The sequence below is a fragment of the Nannobrachium achirus genome, assembly GCF_963921795.1.
Source record: "Nannobrachium achirus genome assembly, chromosome: 20".
NCBI classification, from domain to species: Eukaryota; Metazoa; Chordata; class Actinopteri; order Myctophiformes; family Myctophidae; genus Nannobrachium; species Nannobrachium achirus.
Window position 1 is genome coordinate 13260380 of NC_137827.1, and position 26652 is coordinate 13287031.

Here is a 26652-nt window from a genome sequence, read left to right on the forward strand (position 1 = left end):
CTGCTATAAAAACATGAAAATGTGTGCAAATGCATGTACTCACATTTTTGCTTCTGGAGGTCCCTGGCACAACATATGTTTCAGACGGTGGTCCGCAGCCAAACAGAAATGCATCAAATAGAAATGCATCAATTGGGGGGGGGGGGGTCCTCTGCACCAGAGAGTTTGAGAACTACACTGATCCTACAGAAAAGGATACAAGCTCTGGTACAGCGTCAGGCGAGACTTGACGGCTCGGCTGGCGTTGATGCAGGTGGCTCTGACCAGGCTGGGCAGCAGGGCTCCCGACACGATGGCTCCGTCGAACAGAGGCCCGAAGAAAGGGACCTGAGAGGAACACAATTCAATTCCAGCTTTATTGGCATGAGAAAACATACGTTGTCAAAGCAAGTTGCAAAACATAATAATTTGAAAATGGGGAACATATATACAGTTGTAGGGGTTACAGCACGATTTCAATAGTATACAAAGAAAAGAAAAGAAAAAAGCCTCAAATTTAAAACGTGTTTATAGGTGGCAGCTCTGTTTGTACTGCATGTGCAGTAGGTCTGGATGCCATTTAGTAAGGGAATTTTTGTAAAACCCTGGGAATAAATTCCTTACCAAACAATTTCTTCACCAATGTATTGGTAAAGGTGAAATTCAACATCCCTAGCAAAATGTTTGACAGCTAGGGTAATTCTGGGTCTCATTCACTTACTATACATGTACTATAAGGGAAAAAATCACTCCCAAAAATATGCTTTAAGTAGCATGTTAGGGTTCTAACTAGGTGTTTTTAATTATTCTGAATCCATTGCAAGCATTTGTTTTGCACGAAAAACATTAATAGGGCCAAAAACAGACGCACAAAAGCGATGGTTTAGTGATGAGTCATCACTTTTCACAAGGTGTATGGGGTCCATTTTTGGCCCAAGGAATGTTTGGGAGTGATTTTTTCCCTTATAGTACAGTGTATAGTAAGTGAATGAGACCCAGAATTACCCTAGCTGTCAAACATTTTGCTAGGGATGTTGAATTTCAATCTTTGTTAGATGTGTTTACCAACACATGACAGCTGTTTACCAACACATCTAACATTATTAGCGAAGAAATTGTTTGGTAAGGAATTTATTCCTAGATTTGACAGATATTCTGCTAATTTTCCCTGACTAATTCGATGGTTTGTTGTCTTTGAATATATATTTTTCAAGCAAACGTTTGTAACTCAAATCTCTGCTACTTGACATGAAAACAATTGAGAACCACAGACATAGAAACATGCATTTTTTTCAAAAGCATGACTCTCAGACCCCAACACGTTTTTGTTATCTTTGAATACGATTTTGTCCACAATTCTGTGCTGTGTTGATGTTGGTACCATAGGAGGGATAACGGGCAAACGTTGTCCAAGATAACAAGGGTTAGACTTCTTGTAAATTAAGTAATACAGATTAGACCATAATGGGTAACTCTTGAGAGTGTAAAATGAAACCAAATGGACCTGTGAGGGTCCATTTGGTTGCCAACTCTCCATCATTTAGCGTGGGGACCACCTTGAACCCCCTCAAGGACCACTGCTGGTCTACGGACCACTAGGTGTAGATGTTAAGACATTTCAACGTTTCAAACCAGACATATTGACTCAAACCTAAATGTGACGAGTGGACTCTGGGTTTTGCACGCTGATCGCACAGTGCATTTTAAATTGGACACGAGAGTTGATTAAAAAAAAAGACCTTGTTTAGAGGCACCGTTTCTCCATCTGTTGAGGAGCAGGGGTTCAAGTTGAAATTGGATTTTGTCTAACTTTGCATGACAACCGCACATATCTAATGTGAATCAATGTCAGGGAAATGAAATTAAAATGACAATCAATACTAGACAATGGTCTCATATTGAACTAGCGAACAAATACAATGAGGCAATATGCATTTCGGCGTGTGTGTGTGTGTGTGTGTGTGTGTGTGTGTGTGCAGGGGCGTCACACCAAATTCTGGGCCCTGGGTACAAGGATTCACTGCGGGCCCCCCATGAACTATTGAAAAATAGCAGATATACTCACAGCGCGGCACCGAGTGCCGCGCTGCAAGCTTGTAGATCTGCTATTTTTGAAAAATCATGAAAATGCGTGCAAGAAACCTATGTCAAGGACCCCCAAGATGATATGTATTTGGCCACGGACCCCCATCTCAAAATATTTAGTTCTAGGGACCCCCCCCAGAAGCAAAATTTGAGTTAGAAATGTTCGCTTAAAAAATACATATATTCAAAGATTTTCACACATTTTCACAACTTTTCAAAGATAGCAGATCTACAAGCTCGCAGCGCGGCACTCGGTGCCGCGCTGTGAGCTTGTGTATCTGCTATTTTTCAATAGCTAAAGTATAAAATAATTAAGGCCCCTCCACCACCTTGGGCCCTAGTAACTCAGTCCCACTTTCCTACCCCTTGTGACGCCCCTGTGTGTGTGTGTATACACGTCTGTTCATGCATAGCGGCAAGGGGGGGGGGGAGGAGGAGGGGGGCCCTTAATCACTGAAGCTCAATGGTCGTTGACCTGGAAGTTGACGCGAATGTCAAAGTCTTCCAAAAGGTCCTCCTGCTGTCTTTGTCGTTATGCAGAGAGGCTCGCTTGATCCCCGGCGCAATAACTCATACGAGACATCATCATCCACGACACAAATGTAGTTTAGAGGCCGGAAAAACTGAAAGAAACGCCCCCCGAAAACCTAGCAAAGCGTGACATTGCGTCAACGGCGGATCACAAAAGCCGGTGTCCATTGCCTGGACAGGTTCTTGGCAAAACAGAAGGTCTGGGTGTTTTTTTTTATTTTGGAACAGGCATGTGCATACATAGATATCAAAGGGGGCTTGAGCCCCTGCCCTTTTATCCGTCTCTAAAAATTGCCCTCTGCAGACCATGAACGCTGTTTTTACTACGGTTAAAGATATGCAAATGCCCCCTCTTTCCATGCCATACCTGAAGGCAGCATTCAAGAGAATTGCCGTGTCCAAATTCTCATGAACTTGAAGGCAGCGTCTTATGTTGAAAGAATTTGCCCTTTCTGTGTAGAAGTCCATGCCGTTACACCACATCTCTTGTATCGACTTGATTATGCTTAGTTCAGTGTGGTATAACACACCGAAAATAGCCGACCTCCAAGCTCACAGTGCGTCGCGCTGCGACGTGTTGTGAGCTTGGAGGTAGGGTTTTTCGATTAATCGATTTTTAATCGAAATCCGGGTTTTTTCCTTTGGACGATTTAAAAAAAAGGAAATCGTCAAATCGATTTTCACTTTAATTAGGGTAGTTCTTACTCATTGGAGCCTTGCACAGGGCAAAAAGTACACAGCCCGGTCCTCCTAAAGCAGGACGACAAGGTCCGACACCAAATTAATACTACTTTATCTCTGATGTGTCATTTCTTTGATGCGCGTGCAGCGCACGCCTGGGCAGAGCTCACCACAGCACTGCGCTCACTCGCGCTGGTACAGGCAGCAAACAACAAAAAGCTGCTGAGCTGGTAAACTTAGCCTACTTGTTGTTGTAGTTTGAAAGAAGCTAATTCTGTGTTACCCACCTACTGTAGTCCTAATGTCCCTGTCACTGTGTTAATTTTGCGTCGGGAAGCAAAGCGATTCGCCTCCGTTTACAATCAATCAACATCTCCGTCACGGAGACTCCGTGCATGAGCAGTGCAGGGGTGGCCTTAGCTATTTTTTCACCCGTTTCACCATCCTCCAATAGCTGGCTTGTTTTGGCTGTTTTGTCACTCACTATTGATAATGAAACACTAAGGACGCCAAGTTAACTTCTGTATGTGATTGTTGCGCAACTAAAGTTATTATTATTATTATTACCCTTATTGCTTTATTACATTTTGCTATTTGGCTATATAAAAAATATAAAAAAATGAAACAATAATAAAAAAATAATAATTTCCTTGCATTTTTTTAAATGAAAACAACATAGTTGAAACAATGTATTATTCTTTTACCAAAAAATCGAAATCGGAATCGAAAATCGACTTTTCTGAGAAATAAATCGAGATTTTATTTTTAGGCCACATCGAACAACCCTACTTGGAGGTCAGCTATTTTCAATATTTCCACCAAAAGGCCCTTTTAGAAAGGTCAGCCCCTGCCTCTCTAACATTCTCTGCACGTCCCTGTTTTGGAAAGAGGATGGGTGCGGGCGGGGTCTGGCACGGGGTGGCTGTACGGTTACGCAGGCTGCTATCACCAGGCTGGCAGAGGCGCGCTGGCAGGTTAGCGGAGCGCCAAAAGCTGCCGCCGCCGATTCCTGGCTCTGCGCTTGCCGTCCGTTCCGCCGTGTTAAAACCCCTGCCCTGGCCAGAAACACACTCTGTTTTAGATGGGGGCCGTGGATATGGTTTGGACTGTGTCCCTGTAACGCTATTAGCAGTCCAGAGGACACCGTGACAATGACAATGACAATGAGTCTCTTTTTGTCTGATGGAGAATATCGTGCTGGTCAGCCATCGCTTGGAAAAGAGTCGAGGGCAATAATTTACTCTCGCTACAACCACAAATACAAAATTTAACTCGAAATAATGGGCTCCTCTGAGCATAGTCTCTACCAGGCCAGGTAGTAGGAATCAATCTTTAAAAAATGGTCCGTCCTGATCGCATGACTATAGAGATGTGTGTACCGATTTGCATAATGTTTGGAAAACTGTAAAATCTGCAGTCATCATGGCTTGGTTTGTCTTTAGTTTTTGTTTAGTTTTTGTCAGTGGAAAAAGGTAGTCGACGGACATTTTTCCGTCATGGCTTTAGTCTATGACAGGAGTCTTCAACAGGGGGTCCGGGACCCCTAGGGGGTCCTCAGAGTTACTACAGGGGGTCCTCCAAATAACCCTAACCCTAACTCTTTTTTATAACCACTTGAACCCTAGCGTTCATATTCGGAGAACTTTAGCCAAAAATAGCAGATCTACGTTGTGAGCTTGTAGATTGGCTATTTTTGGCAAAGAGCTTTGGTGTAGAAGGGGAAAAGAGCAGACTAAGTACAGAGTGAAAGGTCAAGTTTATGAAGTATTGACGGTTCAAGTGGTTAAATATCTGAAAACACAAATTGACATGAATCCAAAATACACTGATGATTGTGCAAACGATGAAACACCCCTTATCAAAATAGAAGAGGGATATAAACAAAGTCAGTCTGACAATGGCCAAAATGATTATTTTATCATTATTTTACGCTTTTTGTGGACATTTTTGAATAGAAACACATATATGAAGCTTAATCTTTTTTATGAAATTTTTTCGAAAAATTATTTTTATTTTAGTGTCAGTTTTTCAAGAAATAGTTGGCTATAGCTCCTTTAACACAAACGGTAAAAATGGGGTCCTTTCGGGTCCATTTGTACACTCCCACAGTTCCACCAACACTCAGGACTTTACAGTGCACTGCTATGAGAGGAGCTCAGATGAAAGCCAGCCGAAGCGAGGGGGAGGCACGGCAAGCTGCTCTGAGAGCACACGGCCACACTGTGGGTAATAATAATGTATTTAGGCCTAGAATTATTTTAAGCTTTAACTATTGAAAAATAGCAGATCTACAAGCTTGCAGCGCTGCTATTTTTGAAAGGTTTTGCAAGTCTTTGAATATATATATTTTTAAAAGCAAACATTTGTAACTCAAATATTTGCTTCTATGTGGTCCTTGGAACAACAAATTTTGAGATGGGGGTCCGCGGCCAAATACCTGTAATTTTGGGGGTCCTTGACATGAAAAAGTATGAGAACCGGTGCTTTAGAAGGGTTTAGAAGACATTTATAGAATCGTGTCAAATATATTCAAACACTTGCACAAATGTTCACAATTGTTCAAAAATAGCAGATCTACAAGCTCGCAGCGTGGCACTCGGTGCCACGCTGTGAGCTTGTATATCTGCTATTTTTCAATAGTTAAAGCATTCAATAATTCTAGGCCTAAATGGTATAATGCAGGGCTGGGAGTACAGCAGAAGCCCAGAGGCTGCATCTGAGAGCAGAATGACAACAGCGACATGAGGAGGAATGTATGAAACCAATTCAAAAAGCCAGGGTGAGGAGGAAAGAAAAGCCTGCTGAAATGCCACGCGGACAGAGCTTTGGTATGATAAAAAAAAAAGTGTTGAAATTAGTGGTGCCGTTTTTTTGTGTCAAGTGTGTGTAGTGTAACCCATATGAACCCTAGTATACCTTTTTTTTCCCGGGTATGTCATAAAAGGGATGAAAGATTTTCTAAATTAATAGATCTAGAAGTTCACAATTTGTCACAGTTGTGAGATCGTAGATCAACTATAATTGGTGAAGAGATTTGGCCAAGTACAGAAAAAGGAGATAGACACATCAATAGAGTACTGAAAGATAACTATCTTCAATAATGTACCTACATAAAAACATATATATTTTTTTAAGTATACAAAGGTTACATTACATGGTTGTGACACTACTAGTATTTGTTTTGCAATTAAAAAAGCGTGCCGCTAATAACGAATAAAAAAATATATCACGTTAAACGCCCCATGACACGACTCCGGATAAGCGGTTGAAGATGGATGGACGGATGGACATGTTAAATGAACCTGGTTAGTTTTGTTTCTCTGCGTACTGGTGGTGCATTGTGTAGGGATGGGACGATAAGCCATATTATCGTTTATCGTGAGAAAAAACACTCACGATAATCATATCGTGAAGATTTAACTTATCGTGAAATCGTCATCCGTCATGCAGTAGGATCAATTCACCTTTTATTTGCCGAGCTGCATATCAGGTACCATTTAAACACTATTGGTAAAACGTACTTATAATATACGTACTTGATAGTCTTTTTTTTTCACTCTTTACCAAATGTCTTTGCCGAAAAATAGCCGACCTAAATAGCTTGTAGATCTGCTATATTTTGGCAAAAGGATAATGGATGTTAGGGATATTTAGATTATCGCGATAACATCGTAAATCGCGATTTCTTTGGCCACAATAATCGTGACATGACATGTTCATATGGTCCCATCCTTAGTGCCTTGGTGAGTACCTGCGGTTTCTTCATGATCTGAACGCAGAACATGCAGTTCTTCATGGGATAGACGACGATCAGGACGTCTCCGAAGTCTGTGGGAACGATGCCTCGCCGGTAGTCCCTGGTGTGTTCCGACCACACGATGTGCACCTCGTCATTCCCAAGGTGTCGCAGCTGACACGTGCAAACACACAAGCACACGCACACGCACACGCACGCACACACACACACACACACACACACACACACACACACACACACACACACACACACACACACACACACACACACACACACACACACACACACACACACACACACACACACACACACACACAAATAAACAATCAGATACGGTGCCTTGGAACAGTGGTTCTCAACCTTTTCAGGTCACGACCCCCAAAATAATCATGTTTTAGCTGGGGACCCCCCCACCACCCTGACGAGCACTAAGAGTTTTGAGGCGTTACATTTTGTCAAACATGGTTCTATTGTGAAAATAGCAGATCTACATGCTCACAACGTCTCGCGTTGCGAGGCGTTGTGAGCATGTAGATCGGCTACTATCACAATTTCTGCCTCTAATATTTGACAATTTGGACAATGTTTAATTTGTCATATTAGAGGTATTAAAAAGTCCTTAAATTGTCACTTTAGAAACGTGCAGTACCCTCTATACATGTAAACTAAACTTCATGGTGGTTTGTTTACTGTTGAGAAAACAATGTTGCACATTAAGTTAAAAGTTAATCATCTGGGGCCCCCCAAAATAATTTGGGGGCCCGACCCACAGGTTGAGAACCACTGCCTTGGAAGTCATCACGACGAGGAACAGGTTCGACGGGCCCCCGAGTGGAGATGAACCACAGCCAAAATATCACATCATGTCTTTGTGCATCACTAGAGATTCCATAGACAACAAAGTAAGTGGCTATTGATTGATAGCAACATCCAGTAACACTGTAACTGTTTGGTGGAATGACATGAGATTATAAGACCATAGATACTAGTCTCTCATATGTCCGAAACTGTTACTTTTCAGGATAAACAAATTCAACAATAGCAAAAGTAACAGATCCGCAAGCTCGAAACCCGACGCTTCACATTGCGTTTCGAGCTTGCAGATTCGCGACTTTTGATGCTTTTGTGAGACACAGACCAGGGCATTATACGGCCCGAGGGCCGTATACGGCCCTTTGGTTCACTCCGACCGGCCCGGACTAAAGCTGCATTGCTTTTATTTTGAAGTTATTTATTCACGTACATATGGACGCAATGCGTACATCAGCACGCGTGCGTGATCATTGGATCGTTGTCTCAATAAAAAGCAGGTGGTCAGACTGGTCACATGTCAAGATGACCTACCTTGCCTTACCCATCAAAAATGGCTAAAAGAAAAGTTTTCAACAAAAAATTGGACTGCCAAGTATCTAAACTGTGTTTGTCGGGAGCACATCTTGCAGGGAGCACCGCCTTTTGGCCCGGCCCTCCACAATATTTTCTGTTGTTCATGTGGCCCCATGGAAAAAGATAATTGCCCACCTCTGCTGTAGTATGTTCAAGTAGGGTGTCAATTTACGACAAAAATAAATTCAGAAAACCAGTTCATGTGTCACAGTTCAGAGTTCATAAGTAAAGTGCAAAGATAGGATCTAGGATCATTTGTAAACCAAGAACCTATCATCAGTCCAACAGCAGAATAACCAAAAATAAAATAATAATAATCTGTACATTGAAACTATAATCACTATTGGATGCCTGGCAAACAATGACCTAGCATCTGTCTATATAACATGCTATATATAATAACATTTTAGCCTTTGCATAAGCCTGGGAGGTCGACGAGGCTAGGGAAAGAAAGTGCCGCGGCAAATGCGTGTCCGTCTACCGAAGCAGGTCGTCTCTCTCTCCACAATTAAAATCATCGTGACTCTCTGAATTCCCAACGGATCTTCAAACGTTTGTTATAAATGTAGGACAGGGGTGGTGTTGTAATGGGTTATATATATATCCATAGTTTGGCCTTTGCTGGGGACGTTTTTTATTGCCTTTTCATTACAAATTCAAATTACCAAGCACAACATGCACAAGATTGAGCATTTCAGAACCAATCATTCAAATCCAATTAACTTCCTCCCATAAGACCTCAAATTGCCTGCCCATTTCCATTTTCTGTTCAAACACAAACGAGACTGTCCAGGACAAAAAGGTACACTCAAACGACAGGAAATTGTACTGATTGTACTTGTAAAAGGGGTAAACACCTTCTCCCCTCCTTAGACGAAAAGACGCACATGGCTAAGTTCTATTTTATAACAAGTATGCTCCAGAACAAGCTAGACTTGGCAGGGGTGACCAAACTATTCAGCTTGACACCCAAGAGAGACATCCCAGGGACCCAAATTGAATTATTTTTAAATCATTTGTCCTATTAAAAAAATTAAAATAAAACTGACACCTCGTGTCACGTCGAGGCCTGATCAGATGTTTTGATGTACACGTCCTTGTCCCATTTATGCCCATACTGTATATGGAGATCTCTGATGTCAACAATATTAAGCCCATATCTGGGAATGCCCATATATGGACATTTTGTGTCAGTCTCATTTGGTCTATGACGTCAGACGTCATCTATGATTTTGTCCAACTTAAACAACCAACCAGGTCGGAAGGTGAGTGGTTCAAACCCTGCCTAAGCCGACATCAGCAAGGGGGAGAAGACGACAGCCAGCCCCATGGCCTCTCCCGAACAAGAAATCTTGTGAAATAAAATGTCATCAACCAATCATCAAGGACGATGATACACGAAAGAAGAACAACCAACCAGGTTTGTGCGGTCAAAGTTGATCCCATACCAAAGCGCCAGCGCTCGCCCAGCAGTCTTCTTCAGTTTCTTCTAGATAGGATAGTTTTGACAAGCTAGTTTTGTGCTGTTTAGTGTTTACCCTTCTGTCCATCACCATGACGACCCACTACAGTACATTGAGGCTGCTCATCCTCTCTCTGCAGTGGAAAACACGCTTGTAGCTTAAATCAGTGGTTCTCAAAACTTTTTGGGCTTCAGTATCTCCTTTTCCTGATTATATGAATCCAAGTACCCCAATCCACAACAACATTTTGACTAGAAAATACTGGACATCAAAAGTCAAGTTTTTATGTCAATATGTTGAAAATAAAAGTAAGTAGCCTGTTTTCTATTCAGTAACAGTAAAACAATCTTACTTAATTTGGTTTAAAGCTTTATGGAGTAGCACATTCACATACATTTGTCAACGTTTTATCATTAAACATAACAGTAAAATAAATGTTTCCATTTTCCATTTTCTCTCAAGTACCCCCTGTAGTACCTCTGCGTACCCCTAGGGGTACACGAACCCCATTTGAGAAACACTGGCTTAAATCAAGTGGAAAAAGCGGCACTCCAAAATAAAACGATGCAGGTCTGGCTCAGATACAAATTCTCATTTATTGAGAACGCTTACGCCTCGAACAGAGTCGGGTCCGCGGTGGAAGGCTATCCACCGTGGTGTAGTGCGGTGTAGTCTTTTTGAGCGGTAACGTTGTAGTTTTATGACTCAAAAAGACTACACCGCGGTGGAAGGCTATCCACCGCGGACCAGACTCTGTTCGAGGCTTTACACGTTTTGGCCTCAGCCTTCCTCAGAGCAGATTAAAACGTGTTTTTAATGTTGTGTCCTTTATTTTGGAGTGCCACTTTTTCCCCACTTCGGTGGTATTTGATTTAAGCCGTACAATGATACTCCGTTACCAGTGGTATAAAAAGTACTCACATTATTTACTTAAATAAAAGTATCAATACTGTCATGTAGATGTACTCTGATACAAATAGAAGTCCGGTATTCAAAATGTACTTGAGTAAAAGTAGAAAAGTATTGGTATGAAAATGTACATAACATTTACCCCCATTTTAAGACCCCTTCTGAGGGTCCACACCGACAGGATTTTGCCTACCTTTAACGTGGGCGCGCGCACAAATCCATTGCGCGATGGTTCACCGATTCCATTCACAATACAATCCAGTCACGGTAAGCTACGACGGTAAACAGCCTGCCATTTCCCAAAGCGAAACCGATTGAGCCCAGCGTGGGTGTTGCATAACATTAAACCGGATGGGATTTCGGCAGACAGGATACAGGCGTCGTTGTCCCGCCCCCCCATTTCCGTTTTGGAAGATCTGGATCCGGTTTTTGTGAATAGGGCCCTTCCATAGAGCGCTATGGACGGCGAATCGGCGATCATACTTTTTTGTTTTATAGTTATTAAAGCTAATTGATAACTCGTCATACTAGTCATAGGCAGAGTGGACCGATTTATATAACTCGTCAAACTAGTCATAGGCAGTAAATGAGTTAAAGTGCCAAAAGTAAAAGTGCTCATTGTGCAGAATGTCCCATTTCAAGTTATCAAATGTTTAATAATCTTTAGAAAATAGCAGATCTACAAGCTCACAATGCGTCGCATCGCGACGCATTGTGTAGATCGTCTATTTTAGATCGGCTATTTTCAAATGGCCAAAAGCTATATACGGCTAAAGTGTTTAACGTATGTTAACTAAAGTAGTAACTAAAGTTTTGAAATAAATGTAGTGGAGTAAAAGTACAATATTTGGATCTGAGAAGTAGTGGAGTAGAAGACTGAAAAGTGTTCTTAAGTCCAGTACTTAAGTACATGTACTTAGTTACTTTACATCACTGTCCGTTACCAGTACAAGTCAAAAGCTGACTCGAGTTAAAGCATCAAAATGTAGTTACGGTAAATCAAAGTAAAACGTACAAATTACTTTCAATATCTGTCCATTTGTTTTTGTTGTCGAGCCGGCGTATCAGTGGAAGAGCGGTGTTAAGAGCGGGCTTTCCGCTCAAGAGAAGAAAACATCTGCCAATGTACCGCGCGGCCTAATGAGCCATTAAGAAAACATGCCCTCGCCACCAAAAAATGCAATTAGCACGTCCTATTGTGAGCCCTTAATTATGGTAATACGCTAATGTTAAACAAACCCACGGCGTGCTGATTACACCCCGACCGTCAAAAACCAGTTCAGACCGTCTGCCGCGAACCAGATCTGCATGTTTCCGCGCAGGTCATCGGGACAATTTTCGGAAGGTAAAACATGTTGAATATGCATACCGCGGCGAGCCAATCAAACCCGGGGGGGAACGTTAATCGGGGCGAGGAGTTTATTAGCGTGTTTTGGATGAGATGAATCACGAGGTTAACAAGGGCACTTGTGCCTCCCCGCTAGCTCGCCCATGCCCTTCTGGCGTCGACCTACACGGAGGGCCTTGATCAGGGGCGTCACAAGGGGGGGGGGGGAGTGGGACTGAGTTACTAGGGCCCAAGTTGGAGGGGCTTTAATTATTTTATACTTTAGCTATTGAAAAATAGCAGATATACAAGCTCACAAGCTTGTAGATCTGCTATTTTTTAAGTCGTGAAAATGTGTGCAAATCTTTGAATATATGTATTCTTTAAGCAAAACATTTGTAACTCAAATTCTGCTTCTGGGGGTCCCTGGAACTAAATGGCCTTGATGGCGCGGCAGGCAGCGTGGCTGGCAACGTGCGACTCTTTAACTCCTTCCTATAAAATATGACCTAAGTCAAAGGCTCTTGTCCAATTAGCCCCCTCTCTGACCTCCCACCGAGGCAACAGGCCCTCGCACACACACGCACGCACGCGCGCGGACGGAACGGGAGAAAAAGGTCCCTCACGAGCACAAGCGTCTTCTTAGAAAAACATGGCTGCAGCCGGCCAGTTAAGCCCACGGTTCGCCCGAGGGCTGGAGAGTGTGGTAGCTGAGACACACACACACACGCACACACGCGCACACGCACACACAAGGGTGTCGTTACAAATTCTGGGCCCTGGGTACAAGGATTCACTGCGTTATTTTGAGCTTTAACTATTGAAAAATAGCAGATATACAAGCTCACAGCGTGGCACCGAGTGCCGCGCTGCAAGCTTGTATATCTGCTACTATTGAAGAAGATTTGTGCAAGTCTTTGAAGGTTTTTGTTTGTTTTTGTTTCTATGTCAGCGGTGCTCAAACCTTTTCATGTGAAGGAACCCCAAAATGATATGTATTTGGCCACGGACCCCAATCTCAAAATATTTAGTTCCAGGGACCCCCGAGAAGCAATATTTGAGTTACAAATGTTCGCTGTGAGCTTGTATATCTGCTATTTTTCAACAGTTAAAAGTATAAAATAATTAAGGCCCCTCCACCTTGGGCCCTAGTAACTCAGTCCCACTCCCCCCCCCTTGTGACGCCCCTGCACACACACACACACACACACACACACACAAGACACAAGTCCTCCGACATGGCCTGACCCCCACCCCTGCAGGTCGGTCCTATAACCGTATTACTGAAGCCAGCTGCTGCTGCTGGGCGCTGAACAGTTCTGCCCTAGAGCTCACAATTGGATTGGAGGAATTCATGTTTTTTCTTTCCCCCTTTCTTTTGGGTTTAGGCTGGAAAGGGGAGGGGGAGGGGGGAGTCTGTTTTATTTTCCTTTTTTCTCTGCTGCCTTCAAACAGACAATCTGGCCACTAGTGAACAGTAACACCCCCCTCCCTCCCCCCGGCCCGCAGTACGCATCTACGGTCGCGGGCAGCCTGCATGGCGGGTGGCGTGCCGGACTCGAAAGTTTTATTTGTAAATTGACAGGGAAACTTCCTGCTTGGATACAGATAAAGCGGTCTTTTTCATCACGATTCTTGCAGCCCCCACCCCGCCCGTCTCTCTCTCTCTTAAGCCTCCATGCGTGCGGTCAGCCTGCCAATTTTCCGCGGGGGCCTGCGGGCTAGCTAGTGGTACAGGGATCTCTGGTGCACGGGGGAGGTGGACCAATTACGGTGGCTCCCGGGCCAAATGAATGGAAGCGGGCCGGTGGCACATCTCTGAGGCGAGGACGAGGAGAGGGGCCGGGCTCCGGCCCCTCTCCTCTCTCTCTCCACGCAAAACCTCACTCAACCCCACACAGCAGCAGGCACCGGGGCCCAAAATCGAATCTGCGCTCAGCCTAACAGATTTTCGCTGCCACCGAGCACAGGTTCAGTATGGGGTCGAGAAGGCAGCGTCGGCGGAGAGGGAGGAGGAGGATCCGTAGACGGCTGGGTTGGTGGGGGGAGTAGATATCATCGTTGTCGGGTGGAAACCTTGTATGTCTAAAACCGTTCATTTTGTATTTATCATTGCGACCGAAGGTCGCAGTATACCATGAGAAATGTCGCAGCTTGTCTCCGTCTGTCTGTCTGTTCAGTCAGTCAGTCCGTACACATTTTTACAGTCTATTGGTTCCCTTGTCCCTGTGACATCACTCTGACATCATGCTCTGATGTCACTGTCAGGGGAACCACTCTTAACAGTATGGGTTTGCTGCTCTGACCTCACGTTCTGGCTTGATGTCCCTTCTATGCCCACATATTCTATGCCCATATATAGTCGACAATGTGATGTCAAAACATGCCCATATATGTGCATTCCCAGATCACAAATCGCAAATTAATTACATCCTTGTCTGTTTTATGCCCATATATGGAGAACCCTGTCCCTGTGTCATCATTAAGGGCATATCTGGGAATGCCCATATATGGGCATTCCCAGATCACACTTGCAAATTAATTACGTCCTTGTCCGCTCTATGCCCATATATGGAGATGCCTGTCCCGATGTCATCAATATTAAGGGCATATCTGGGAATGCCCATATTTGGTAATGCCCATATATGGGCATGTTCTGCCAATCTCAACAGCAACTGTCCGATATACATCACTGGCCAGATAGCCAAGAATTAGGGCGAGGTCGCATGTCGCTCTGAGGCGTCTTACTAGTTTTAAAAACTAGTGAAAACAGCCGATCTACAAGCACATCTGCCATTTTCACAACTTGTATGATGACAGTCTTGTATGATGAAGCGGGGCTTTACTTTGCGAAAGAAACGTACACATTTGAAACTTGGAGATACAAGGTTTCTGCCCGACTCTGACGATATGAACAGAGGCCTGATGAATTTCCCCTCTCAGCGGGGGGATCGCATGAGAAGATTGGCAGCGGCGGGTGGTGGTTGGGCCTCGCGGCTAATTTCTCCGCGCTAACTGCTGCCGCGGTGGAGCAGACCTTCCTTGGATTCCTGCCGCGGTGCCACTCGATCAGCGGTGTGAGGTAACTAAGTCTGTTTACTCAAGTACTGTACTGTACCCAAGTCTCATTTTGAGGTATTTCTACTGTACTGGGTAGTTCCAATTTCAAATACTTTTACTTCTACTCCACTATGTCACGGATCCAAATGTGGCACTTTTACTCCACAACATGTATTTGACAACTTTAGTTAATTTGCAGATATAAATTATTATAGTACAAACCATACATTAATCCACTTCAGCCACATTCCACATTTTATACATAGGGCAGGCTATTTGAAAATGACACGACACGTTGTGATCTTGTAGATCTGCTATTTTCAAATATTTCAGTACTTTCACTTTTGTCACTTAACAGTTCTACTGCCAGATTTATTATTTATTTATTGGGGCTGGTGCCAGCAAATAGCATCTTACCTTTGCGATGTTATAGAAAAAGATATATTCATTATTTCCAAACGATTTTGTATTTATTTATTATTAAAGGAGCTATAGTCAACTTTTTGATTGTAGGGCCGACACTTTGTTTACATCCAACAAAGTGTCGGTCTGACAATGGCCAAAATTATTATTTTATCATTATTTTACGCTTTTTGTGGTCATTTCTGAATAGAAGCACATATATGAAGCTTATTTTTTTATAAAATATTTTCGAAACATTATTTTTATTTTAACATCCGTTTTTCAAGAAAAGGTTGACTATAGCTCCTTTAAATGTGTACTTATATGTGGCCGCTCAGCTTGCCGTCGTTCAGAGCATAGAAATGCATAATCTAGATCAGGTCCACAGAGAACAGCCAGGAAGTGAATTGGACATCATTGATGTTTACGTGTGGTGGAGATTTGAAAGCAGCATTACGGGAGAGGTTTTTACTGTACACACCCGCGCGACCCCTCATCAGCTTACAGTCATCAGACAAGCTAAAAGAACGAGCATTCGTATTGGCAACGCGCTGGGTTCAAAATTGGGGCGAACGGGAACGTTCGAAGCAGTAAAAGACTTAAGTATATTCGGAGTCCAATTACCTTTGTACTTTTACGCAAGTAACATTTTTAACACGGGCCTTTTTACGTGCAACAGAGCATTGTTATATCGCTGTATTGCTACTTTTTACCGAAGTAAAAACACGCGAGTACTTTTTCCGCCAGGGCCCTCGATCGATTCCTCCCCCCCGCCCCCCGCAGCGGCGTCCGGAATCGGATGAACGTGGGGTCCCGCCGGCATCCGTCCGCCGGCGCCCGCGCCTGGCGGGGAGAGAAAAGCTTAATGGTTGAATCCAGGCCCTGGTCACACGGCACACAGGGAGGGAGGGAGGGGGGGGGGGGTAATGTCTGGGCCAATCATGGTCATTATGCCATCTCTCATCTCTCTCTCCCATCTCCGTCTCTCTCTCTCTCTCTCTCTCTCCACTCACGCCGTTTGCTCTCAGCTCGTCAGCACCCGACCCCCCCTCCCCCTCCCCCTACCCCGACCAGAGCCCCTAATCAATGCCCCGTGCTCTAAAGTCACACCTCCTGCTCGCAGCAGACAACAGCGGCAGCCAAGCTCTTGCTCTGGGGGCAAGATGCTGCTGCTGCAGCCATTTCACAGCGTCCGACTTTTGTTAGAGCGGTGGTTCTCCACCTTTTCGGGCTGCGATACCCCAACATAATCATATAGACTATAGAGAGGGTATGCGAGTGACATCATCATCGTACCAGGAAGTTATGTGGGAACACCTACTGTGAGGCAAAAAACTACTTTCTGGCCTTGAAAGCCCATACGACCAAAAAGTAAAGTACTATCTGATTGCTTTAAACGATGTTAAACAACGTTAAACTCACTTTGCCACTCGATTTGCCACTCGAATTGCCATTCACTTTATGCATATGCATACCCTCTATTTGAACTGGGGACCCCCCACCCTGAAGAGCACTAAGAGTTGAGGCATTACATTTTGTATAACACGGTTCTATTGTGAAAAGCTATTTTCACTAGTTTAAAATCGCTTTTAAAACGATAAATACGAAACGGTTTTGGACATACAAGGTTTCCACCCGACGACGACAAGGTTCCGTACCTTTTTGGTGAGACAGTCGTCCGAGTCGGACGGCATGCGCGTGGACACGTGGAAGATGGCTTCCAGGTTGGAGGTAGCGTAGTAAGGAGCGGTGACGCCTGTGCTGCCGTTTCTCTGGAGGCCCCCCATGAAGCCGCAGTGCGTGGACAGATCCACCTGTGGGACACACGTGCAAAGGTAACATACAGAGCACACCTGACAGTAACGTACGTGTGTGTGTGTGTGTGTGTGTGTGTGTGTGTGCGTGCGTGCGTGCGTGTGTGCGTGCGTAACGTACCTCCCATCCTAGCCCAGATACAAAGTTCTCGTAGTCCTGGCTACCAGCGCTGTTGGACAGGATGGAGCACTTGTCCTCCTGACCCTCTCCGATGTAGAACACGGCGATCTTGTGGGTCTCTCGACTGCAGGGTAAGAAACAATAAATAAATTAAAAAAATACATGGGTTTTGACATTAACACATGGGCTGCTCAGGTTTCTAACATTTCTAGCTGTTGCTGCTGCCGCCGTTCACTCACGCTTTATTTTGAAGAGCCTCGGAAGCTTTGTGCGTGTGCACGTGAGTGTCCACTGACGATTGAGGAAGATAATCCCTTTGTTTACAAATGCTCGCGAAACTAAAATCCAAACCGCAGCAGACCATCGCGGTAAAGTGTCGCCGTGAAAACAATCAGATCTCTGCTTCCCTGGCGTTCTTTTCACCTCATTCATAGATAAAGTCCTTTTTATGTTTGAGAGTAGAATGGAAATCAATGTAACCAGCCTCCGCTATTTTCTCCCTCTCTCTCTCTCTCTGCCTGCTACGGGGTGACGTAATGGACTCGGGTCATTCAGAGGGCAGGCTGCAGCTCGTACAGTTAACCCTATGTTGTCTCGTCTCTCAACGAGATAACTCCTTTTGGCTTGGTGACACCTAGTGGCCTTAACTCGTCACTGAACGAGTTTGGCTCCCCAAGTGTTAAGAGATAGACATCGACCCCCAGCCCGCCTCCTCAAAAAAACGACAGCAAAACCAACAAAATACTGTCTGCGTCTGATACGGACAAGAAAGAATCCTTTAAAAATACGAATCTTAAAGAGGCGGTGCCATAGTTTTGTACTTTTTCTGTTTTGTATGTGTCTATGGAGTTAACATTACTCTAACAGACCACGGGGTGGGGTTATAATGTGCAAATTTGCCTTCCCTGTGTATTGTTGGTTTCTTCCTGAAAGCTGAAAGCCTCTGAGTCAAAAGGACCAACTGAAAAACACTGACTTAATGACATCATATAACCAGTAAGACTCCATAATCGGGAGATAAGCGACCGTCACGTCGCATACACAAACTTTAGAAGGCAATCATAGACAATCAGGATGGAATATGGGAAATGGGCCAGATCCATGTTGATGACAGGACTTTGTGTGATTTTAGGCCAAAACTTGTAGGGAGCAGTGTCCAAAAATGTGTTTTGCAAAAATCGGCCTGATGGTGGCGCTAGAAGAGGGCCATGTGAGAAATCTGTGCTGGAGGTTGTGATTTGCCATCCAAGGAGTGTGTGTGTGTGTGTGTGTGTGTGTGTGTGTGTGTGTGTGTGCGTGCGTGCGTGCGTGCGTGCGTGCGTGCGTGCGTGCGTGCGTGCGTGCGTGCGTGCGTGCGTGCGTGCGTGTAAAGTTTGGCATCGATAGGGCCATCGGTGCCAGGGATAGAGCGGTGGGGTTAACCAAGTACACAGGGTTTAAGCGAGAGATCAAGTAAGTACTACTTCGAGTGCTTGCTCCTCTCCCCGTGCACGCACGGAAAAAGAAAAAGAGCGACAGCAGAGTTCCCCCAATCTGTATCTGCCGTTGCCATGGCGGAGTGGCACGCTGGGCTAAATTGGGGGCATTTTGCATGCTTGGACACAGGTTGCTATGAGGCAGGTAGGTATACTGTCATCTGGGAGGGAGGGAGGGGGAGAGGCCCGATCCAGGGGGTATTCTTTAATTAGCTGTGTAGAGTGCCTATTGATTGCAGTATGTGTGTGTGTGTGTGTGTGTGTGTGTGTGTGTGTGTGTGTGTGTGTGTGTGTGTGTGTCAGAGAGACGCAGAGAGAGAGAGAGAGAGAAAGAGAGAGAGAGATATGGAGGCCAACTAAAGTGAAAGAGCTGTGATGAGGGTGAGATGGTGTAGATTAGGAATAAAAGGGTGAGGGCATTCTGAGCACTTCTTGGAGTGTGATTTGCACTCAGGAAGAGGCAGCTTCATTAGCAGATTGATGGCACAGGGGGGAGGAGAAGCTGTGCTATTTGGCTGCAGTCACTGCTTCTGTGTAACTCTGTATGCAATGGCAGATAACAGGGTTCTGTTGTTCAGTGACAGAACCATGCCAACATGTGTTGGCATCTTGTGTAGAGACAAGAGGAGCCAGCAGAAAGATCGTTGTGGCAGATATGTACGGTTGTGTTAAAAGTCATTCAACCCCCCCCCCCCCCCCCCCCCCCCCTTCTGCAAATCTGGTTTATTGGCTAAATTCACAAACTGACAACTGAATGAAATAAATAAATCATACAAGAACTAATGTAAATAGCTCAAAGGTAACATTTGTAGTGTTCTTTTTTTTTCCAAATTCAAAAATGCCACTTTCACTTTCAATTATTCAACTCTTAATTACACCTGAAAACATCTGTAATCAACTGCAATCGACTAATCGAGAGCTTAAATAGTTGCATCAGATGTGCAATCTGGCCTGACTAGAAGTTTGTTGACGTGTTGTCTGTGATTAGAGCAGTTAGAAACATGGCTAAATAGAGAAATGTCAGCCTTCTTAAGTCAGAGTTGCTTGAAGTCCAGTGCGGAAGTTTCCGCAGTCAGCTATGATTCGGGGTTCTATGGCATCTGCAATGCTTTTTTACACAATATTAAAATGTTCTGAAATGGATCATCATCTGTATAGTATGATAAAGATGGGCATTCATTTACGGAGGAAAACACACACAAAAAGATCTGCTACGGAGATGAGAGGTTTCTGCCAGACAGCAACGATATATAAAAAAGCCCTGGTGTTCCAAAGCCAATCATTTGAGGAGACTCTTTGTCGGCCCATCGATTCCGGATGTATTATAATCAAATTATTGACTTAGGAATGCGACAAAAACAAAAAAATAATATATATATTATTGAACTCATGTTTCCTCCATGGGGTGAGCAATCGATAGAAAAAAAAGTCATTTGGGGGTGAACTACTCCTTTAAGCTTTTAGAACGACTATTTTAGAACATTTCGGAAACAGCTTAAGTGGTTAAATAAAATAAAATCTGTGGTCAGGGACTCTCCAGAATCTGACCCAAACACTGGTGGGGCTCTATCTATTCTTATGCAGGTCTCTCCACAAACACCTGTTCTACACGTCTAACGACTAGAACAGCAGAATACGTACCACTGCCTGGAATCCAGGTTCTTCAGCTCTCTCAGTAGCTTGGAGTTTTTCTTCAGCAGATGGAAGCTTTTCCTGTGAAACAGCGAGATGCGGTTCAAATATGAGATCCCAACTGCAGAGTACAACGAGACTAACACACTTCAAATAACAGAATACAGGGTACAAAAAAACAAAACAAAAAACTAAGGCTGGGACTTTAACTGATTAATTGCGATTAATTAATTACAGAAAATTAACGCGATTAAAAAAATTAACTCATTTTAATCGCACTTAGTTTTTGCACCACAGAACCTTCAGTTTCGGGCATACCAATCATAGCGATGCACCAACCAAGAAGAGACAACAAACGCAAAGGAAGAAGTAGCCGATCAGAGCGCTTTGCTTGGCCCAGTGGATGCGAAATTTAGATTTAAAACACTCACTCGTTGATTCACTCGTACAATAAAATGTGTTTTACTGGAAAAAAAATGCTTCTCAGGTCAAATATCGATGTGCGATTAAAATGCGATTAATTGCGATTAATTAATCACAGAGCCTGTAATTAATTAGATTAAAATTTTTAATCGCATCCCAGCCCTACAAAAAACACGATAGTATCAATGCGGTGCCACCCATTTAGTCCCGGACTACTGTGTTGACAAGAGGGTGTCATGGCGGCCGCCATGTGAGTGCGTTTTTAGCATGAAACCTGCCAGTCTTGGGATCAAAATGTATTTTTTCGAGTAAATGAAGCCTCTTTATTGCAAGATCAATGGATTTCTATGGAGGAGCTTCACTTCGCGTGCACGCCAACGTGCGTTGTAAACAAATCGCGGACAATAGCGATCACCACTGGACAGCCCAGACGTACAGTAAGTCATAACAGTTTTACTGTATTTTACAGTGAGTTTGACGAGCTGACATGTCAACGGCAGCATGTAGTTAACCCTTTCAATGACGAGCTGACATACAGTATCAACGGCAGCGAGAGTGTTAATCTGTTGCCCTGACATCCCAGAACGAGTGGAACAGTTATTTTTTTGTTTGTTTTGTCTTTCTCGAGTCCACCGCAGCTCTGACCGGGAGCGGTGGGTGTCACGCTAAGTGGCGTCATGCTAAGTGGCTTGTTTTGCTTTTCATAGTACTTGTAAATTTCCATCATTTACAATTATCCGTCGTCACTGCCTTTCATTCACTTTTGTGTGAGTGTGTGGAGTCAGAGCCAGGTGCAGGTGTCACGTTGCTGCTTCGCCCCATTAAGAGGTTGAGCTTTTTAACCCTCAAAGACCGAGTCACATTAGATTTGAAGCATTATTACATGCTTTAACTATTGAAAAATAGATATACAAGCTCGCGAGTGCCGCGCTGCGAGCTTGTAAACCTGCTATTTTTGAAAAAAACATGAAAATGTGTGTCTTTGAATATCTTTGACCCGACTTCTAAATCCTTCCTCTAAATCAGCGGTTCTCAAACTTTTTCATGTCAAGGACCCGCAAAATTACAGGTATTTGGCCGCAGACCCCCCCCCCCCCATCTCAAAATACGTTGTTCCAGGGACCACCCAGAAGCAAATATTTGAGTTACAAATGTTCGCTTTTAAATAGATATATTTAAATAAAAGAAATAAAAATCCACTCGGTGCCGCGCTGTGAGCTTGTATATCTGCTATTTTTCAAAGGTTAAAGCATACAATAATTCTAGGCCTAAATGGGTTAATTCAACGTGGAGGCGGCGCGATGGAGCCAGGTGACGCGCCGACGTGTACCTGGGAGAATAAAACAGCTGGTCTCCTTCGTCACCCCGCTGAGGAGAGATTAACTCCACACACCGCAGCGTGCTTCTAACAGACCCCCCCCTTTCTCCCCCTCCGCAGGGGGGGTCTCCGGTAACGAGGCAGAAGCTGGGTCACTTTGAGGATTATACGAACGTATAATATCAACAGACTGCAGAGGGTTGAGTTCACTTTCGATAGGTGGTTATATTTAAAGCGCGCGCCGATCAATCAGGTCGTTGGCGTCACAGGGAAACTTTCCATAACTCTGGTTCCCCCGTCTACTGTAACTCTGACTGTACTGAATCATGCTGCGCCCAAAAAAACATTTTTTTTTTAAATAAAAAGTTAAAATATTTGCAGTGAGGTGGAAGTTTTCACACTAATTGTGACCTCATGGTCGCAATTATCATTCATGGTGCAGAACAGCTGTGCTAAAGTTACGAGCCAAGGATAAAGACACACTGGTCTCTGAGGGCTGTCACGATTATACGATTAATTGTCACTCAAATAATTTTTCAACATGTAAAGGATTATGACAAAATAATTGCGATTAACTCAGCGAGTGCCCACGCGTCAAACTCTTTGATGTCGCTAGAGGCCCACGACGCGTTTGCCGCGTTTACTGTATTTACAGTAACAACATTAAATCTCACCGTAAGGTCGGGGCTACGCCAGGATGTTGCCCAATCACGGGGGTTGTTTCCATTGGACGCTGAGAGCATCGCACGGCCGTTTTTCTCCATATACTCCAATGCATTTCCCCATCTTTAAAGCCCTTTATCTCTGATATCTGTTTTTATGGCTAAAACTCAGGGCGTGGCTGGAAACATGACCAAATTAGATCGGCAAACAATAGCTAAATCCTACACTGGCCCATACTAGGTGGAAGAACAAAACTTCCCGACTACGGTCATGTGACGAAGTGACGTCATTACGCATGCACTGACGCAGCAGGGCCGTGTGCAATAGAATGGTGGTGGACCTGGGCAGCCAGAGGGGATAACTCTGGCTCCATCTAGGGGCAGCCAATGTGTTAATGTTAAATAATTACGATTAGACGATTATGTCATAATTGTGACAGGCCTACTGGTCTCCATGGAATCCACATGGCAAATGAACTGACATGTCCTGGCTACAGAGAACCACAAGCCCATCATGAGTGCGGGTACCTGCGGTCCCAGGAGTTCATTCCCAGGTCGTTGAGCAGCAGCCTGCAGAAGTAGAAGGGCGCCTTGGGCTCGTGGCGGGCGGGCTCCTGATGGCTGGCGGCCCGCACGCTCACGTCCGCCTCCCACCTCCCCACCTGCAGCAGTGGGAAAAGGTACTCACGTTCATTACGTATATTAATAGTGCAATAAGGAAACACCCAATTACGAGTAAAAGTCCCGAATTCACAATGCAAAAGTATTCAACAGCTTCAACATGTATTTAAGTACCAAAAGTAAAAGCACCAATTATGCAAAATGTCCCATTTCAAGTTTTCAAATGTACAAAAATATCTTTTGAAAATAGCAGATCTACAAGCTCACAGTGCGTCGCGATGCGACGCACTGTGAGCTTGTAGATTGGCTATTTTCAAATGGCCAAAACTGATATAGGGCTGAAGTATTTTTGTAATAATAATCAAAATCTAGTAACTAGTAACTAAAGTGGTAAAATAAATGTAGTGGAGTAAAAGTACAAAATCCGAGATGTGGTGGTAGTATAAGTAAAACTATTGAAAGTTGGAATTACTCAAGTAAAGTACAAAACATCGCAAAAATGTAAACCTATCTTCATATAATAGGTCCTCATGTTCATAATAAAATAGCAAAAAGAAAATCTACTCGGTCCAAGTCTCTTAGGAGAGCTGTGGGAAGTTCAGAAATCCATAGTCTTGTGACATCATCGTTTGACAGATCTTCTTTTTTTAAACAATATTTTTGAAAAAAATATTTCGATTTGTATTATTGCGAGAACAATGGCTTCCACTTTAACATTGCAACTTTTCAGGAATAGAAAGCCTGCATTTTCTATTAGCTTGGATTCTCCATCGATGATATCACAAGATGATGGGTTTCTGACCTGCCCCTCCTATGAGACACAGACCGAGTAGAAAGAAATTATGCTATTTTATCATGAACATTAGTGAGGAGACTGAGGACCAATTATATGACGATAGGTTGCAAAGTGGTGAAGTACTCCTTTAAGTACGTCACTCGAGTGAATGCACTCGAGTCGCTTCACGCTACTGCCAGGTAGTCCCCCCAGGAATCCGCGATTCCGCGAAAACGGAATTTATCGCAGAATTCGCGACCACCCGCGGATTTCGCGGCCATTCGCGGACTTTTCTGACGTCCGCGGAATAACTGTCGCGAGTGGAAGCAGAGCGGCGGGAGTAGTTATTACTACTATTATAAAACGATGTGTACATGGTCTGGCCAGCGGCCACCTCATACAGAGCCTGGGGAAATAGCTTAGCTTCCCTCCTGCTAGTTGCACTGACGCTGTATTGGTCCGGTCCCACATTCGTTCCTGACAGAAACCGTGTCCTGAACTATAGTTCCTCTCTATGCCTCTATGGTCCTGGCAATAACAATGCTAATGCAGAAGAGAATAAATAAATATTTACACCATACTAGGTAGTAGGTAGGCTATGCTCTAAAATGTGGTTACTATGGGCAGGGTTTGCATGACAATATAGTCTTTGCAACAGAAAGTAATTATTAAAAACAATAACCATTAAAAAAATAATAGATTTAATATTAGATTTTTATTCTCAAAAAGGATTATTTGATTATTCTAACCACTAATTACAATTAATTTTAGCTATTTCATGAAGGGTTTTACTTGATTATTAGAACTATATCATTTTTAGCTTGATAACTGGTAATTTTAGGTTGTTTTTTAATGTCCGTGGAATCAAGAATTGTTCACCACAGAATTCCGCAGAATCAGGATTGTTCTCCGCGGAATCAAGACTTTTTCTCCGCGGATTCCTGGGGGGACTAACTAGGGCATTCACAAATAGCAATTTTTAGTATTCGAATTATTCAACCTCAAAGTATTCGAATGTCGAATATTCGACAGGACTGGCCAAACTGTCAAATATTAAGTAAGCAAGAGGCGAACATCGCGAGGCGTTGTGAGCATGTAGATCGGCTATTTTCACAATATTTATCTGTGGAACCGAGTCACATTAAATGTAATACAGTTCCAAGTGCTTGTCAGGGTTCTTATGACTTCCTATCTAGCCAAGCTTTATAAACCATGAAGAAATATACAGTATTTTTAAAGACAAAAATAAAATAAAAAAATAAGCGAATATTCGATTTCGGTGAACAACGTCGAATAGTAGTGACTTTGATATTCAAATATTTGGTGAATGCCCTACTGCAGCGCCCACCTGCTCCGCCTCCTGCCGCGTCTGGCGTCCGATGGCGTCCAGGATGGCCTGCTCCTGTGCGGGCCTCATGCCGCAGGGCAGCGGGGCGGGCTGGTTGAGGCGCGTGCGTGGCTGGGGCAGGCACTCCGGGCTGCTCTGGCCCAGCTCCTCCAGGAGCTGGTCCAGCACGTCCACCTCCTCCTCCTCCTCACACTCCTCCTGCTGCTCCTCCTCCTCCTCCTCCTCGCAGCAGCAGCCGGAGAGGGACTCCTCCTCCACCAGGGAGGAGGCGCGGGGGTCCGAGGAGGAGGAGGAGGAGGGGCCCTTGGTCGGGGAGCTAGGCTCCCGTTTTTGGCTGTTATGGATGGTCAAGGACAGGTCATTAGTTAAAGAGCCAGTTCACTGGGACAACCAGATCTTATTTTATTGTTGTTTGGGACACGATCAACACAATCCTGAGTAATCTTTTGTGTTCAGTCTGTGTTTTGAGATATTTTAGTAATTCAGCATGAATGATGATGAATTTTGCATCATATGATGCAGCATGATGACCAGATTGAACTCAAAAAATAACTCAGGATTGTGTTGATCGTGTCCCAAACAACAATAAAATAAGATCTGGTTGTCCCAGAGGTGAACTGGCCCTTTAACGAAAACTAACAAAATGACAAAAACTAAAATTCATTTTCGTTAAAGCTAGGGGCTACTTTTCTGTTTTGTATGTGTCTATGGAGTTAACATTACTCTAATAGACCCCCAGGTGTGATTATAATGTGCACATTTGCCTCCCCTGTGTATTTTTGGTTTCTTCCTGAAAGCTGAAAGCCTCTGAGTCAAAGGGATCAAAAAACACGGACTTAATGACATCATAAAATCATCCCCTCCCCTTTTACCATTCGCCCAA

General features: G+C 43.9%; 1 protein-coding gene across 1 annotated transcript in view; it reads right to left on the minus strand.

Moving 5' to 3' along the window:
* Nucleotides 1-26652, minus strand: part of ralgapa2 (Ral GTPase activating protein catalytic subunit alpha 2) — a gene marked incomplete at its 3' end in the record, with an annotated part of 559582 nt that overhangs the window by 82478 nt on the left and 450452 nt on the right. Inside the window, exons 36-42 of the mRNA XM_080751315.1 lie at nt 25770-26103; nt 23554-23687; nt 20632-20703; nt 17516-17639; nt 17239-17394; nt 7028-7186; nt 200-327 (exon numbers count right to left, since the gene is read on the minus strand). Of these exons, the coding sequence (XP_080607441.1) occupies nt 200-327; nt 7028-7186; nt 17239-17394; nt 17516-17639; nt 20632-20703; nt 23554-23687; nt 25770-26103 (1107 nt within the window). The remainder of the gene's footprint in view (nt 1-199; nt 328-7027; nt 7187-17238; nt 17395-17515; nt 17640-20631; nt 20704-23553; nt 23688-25769; nt 26104-26652) is intronic.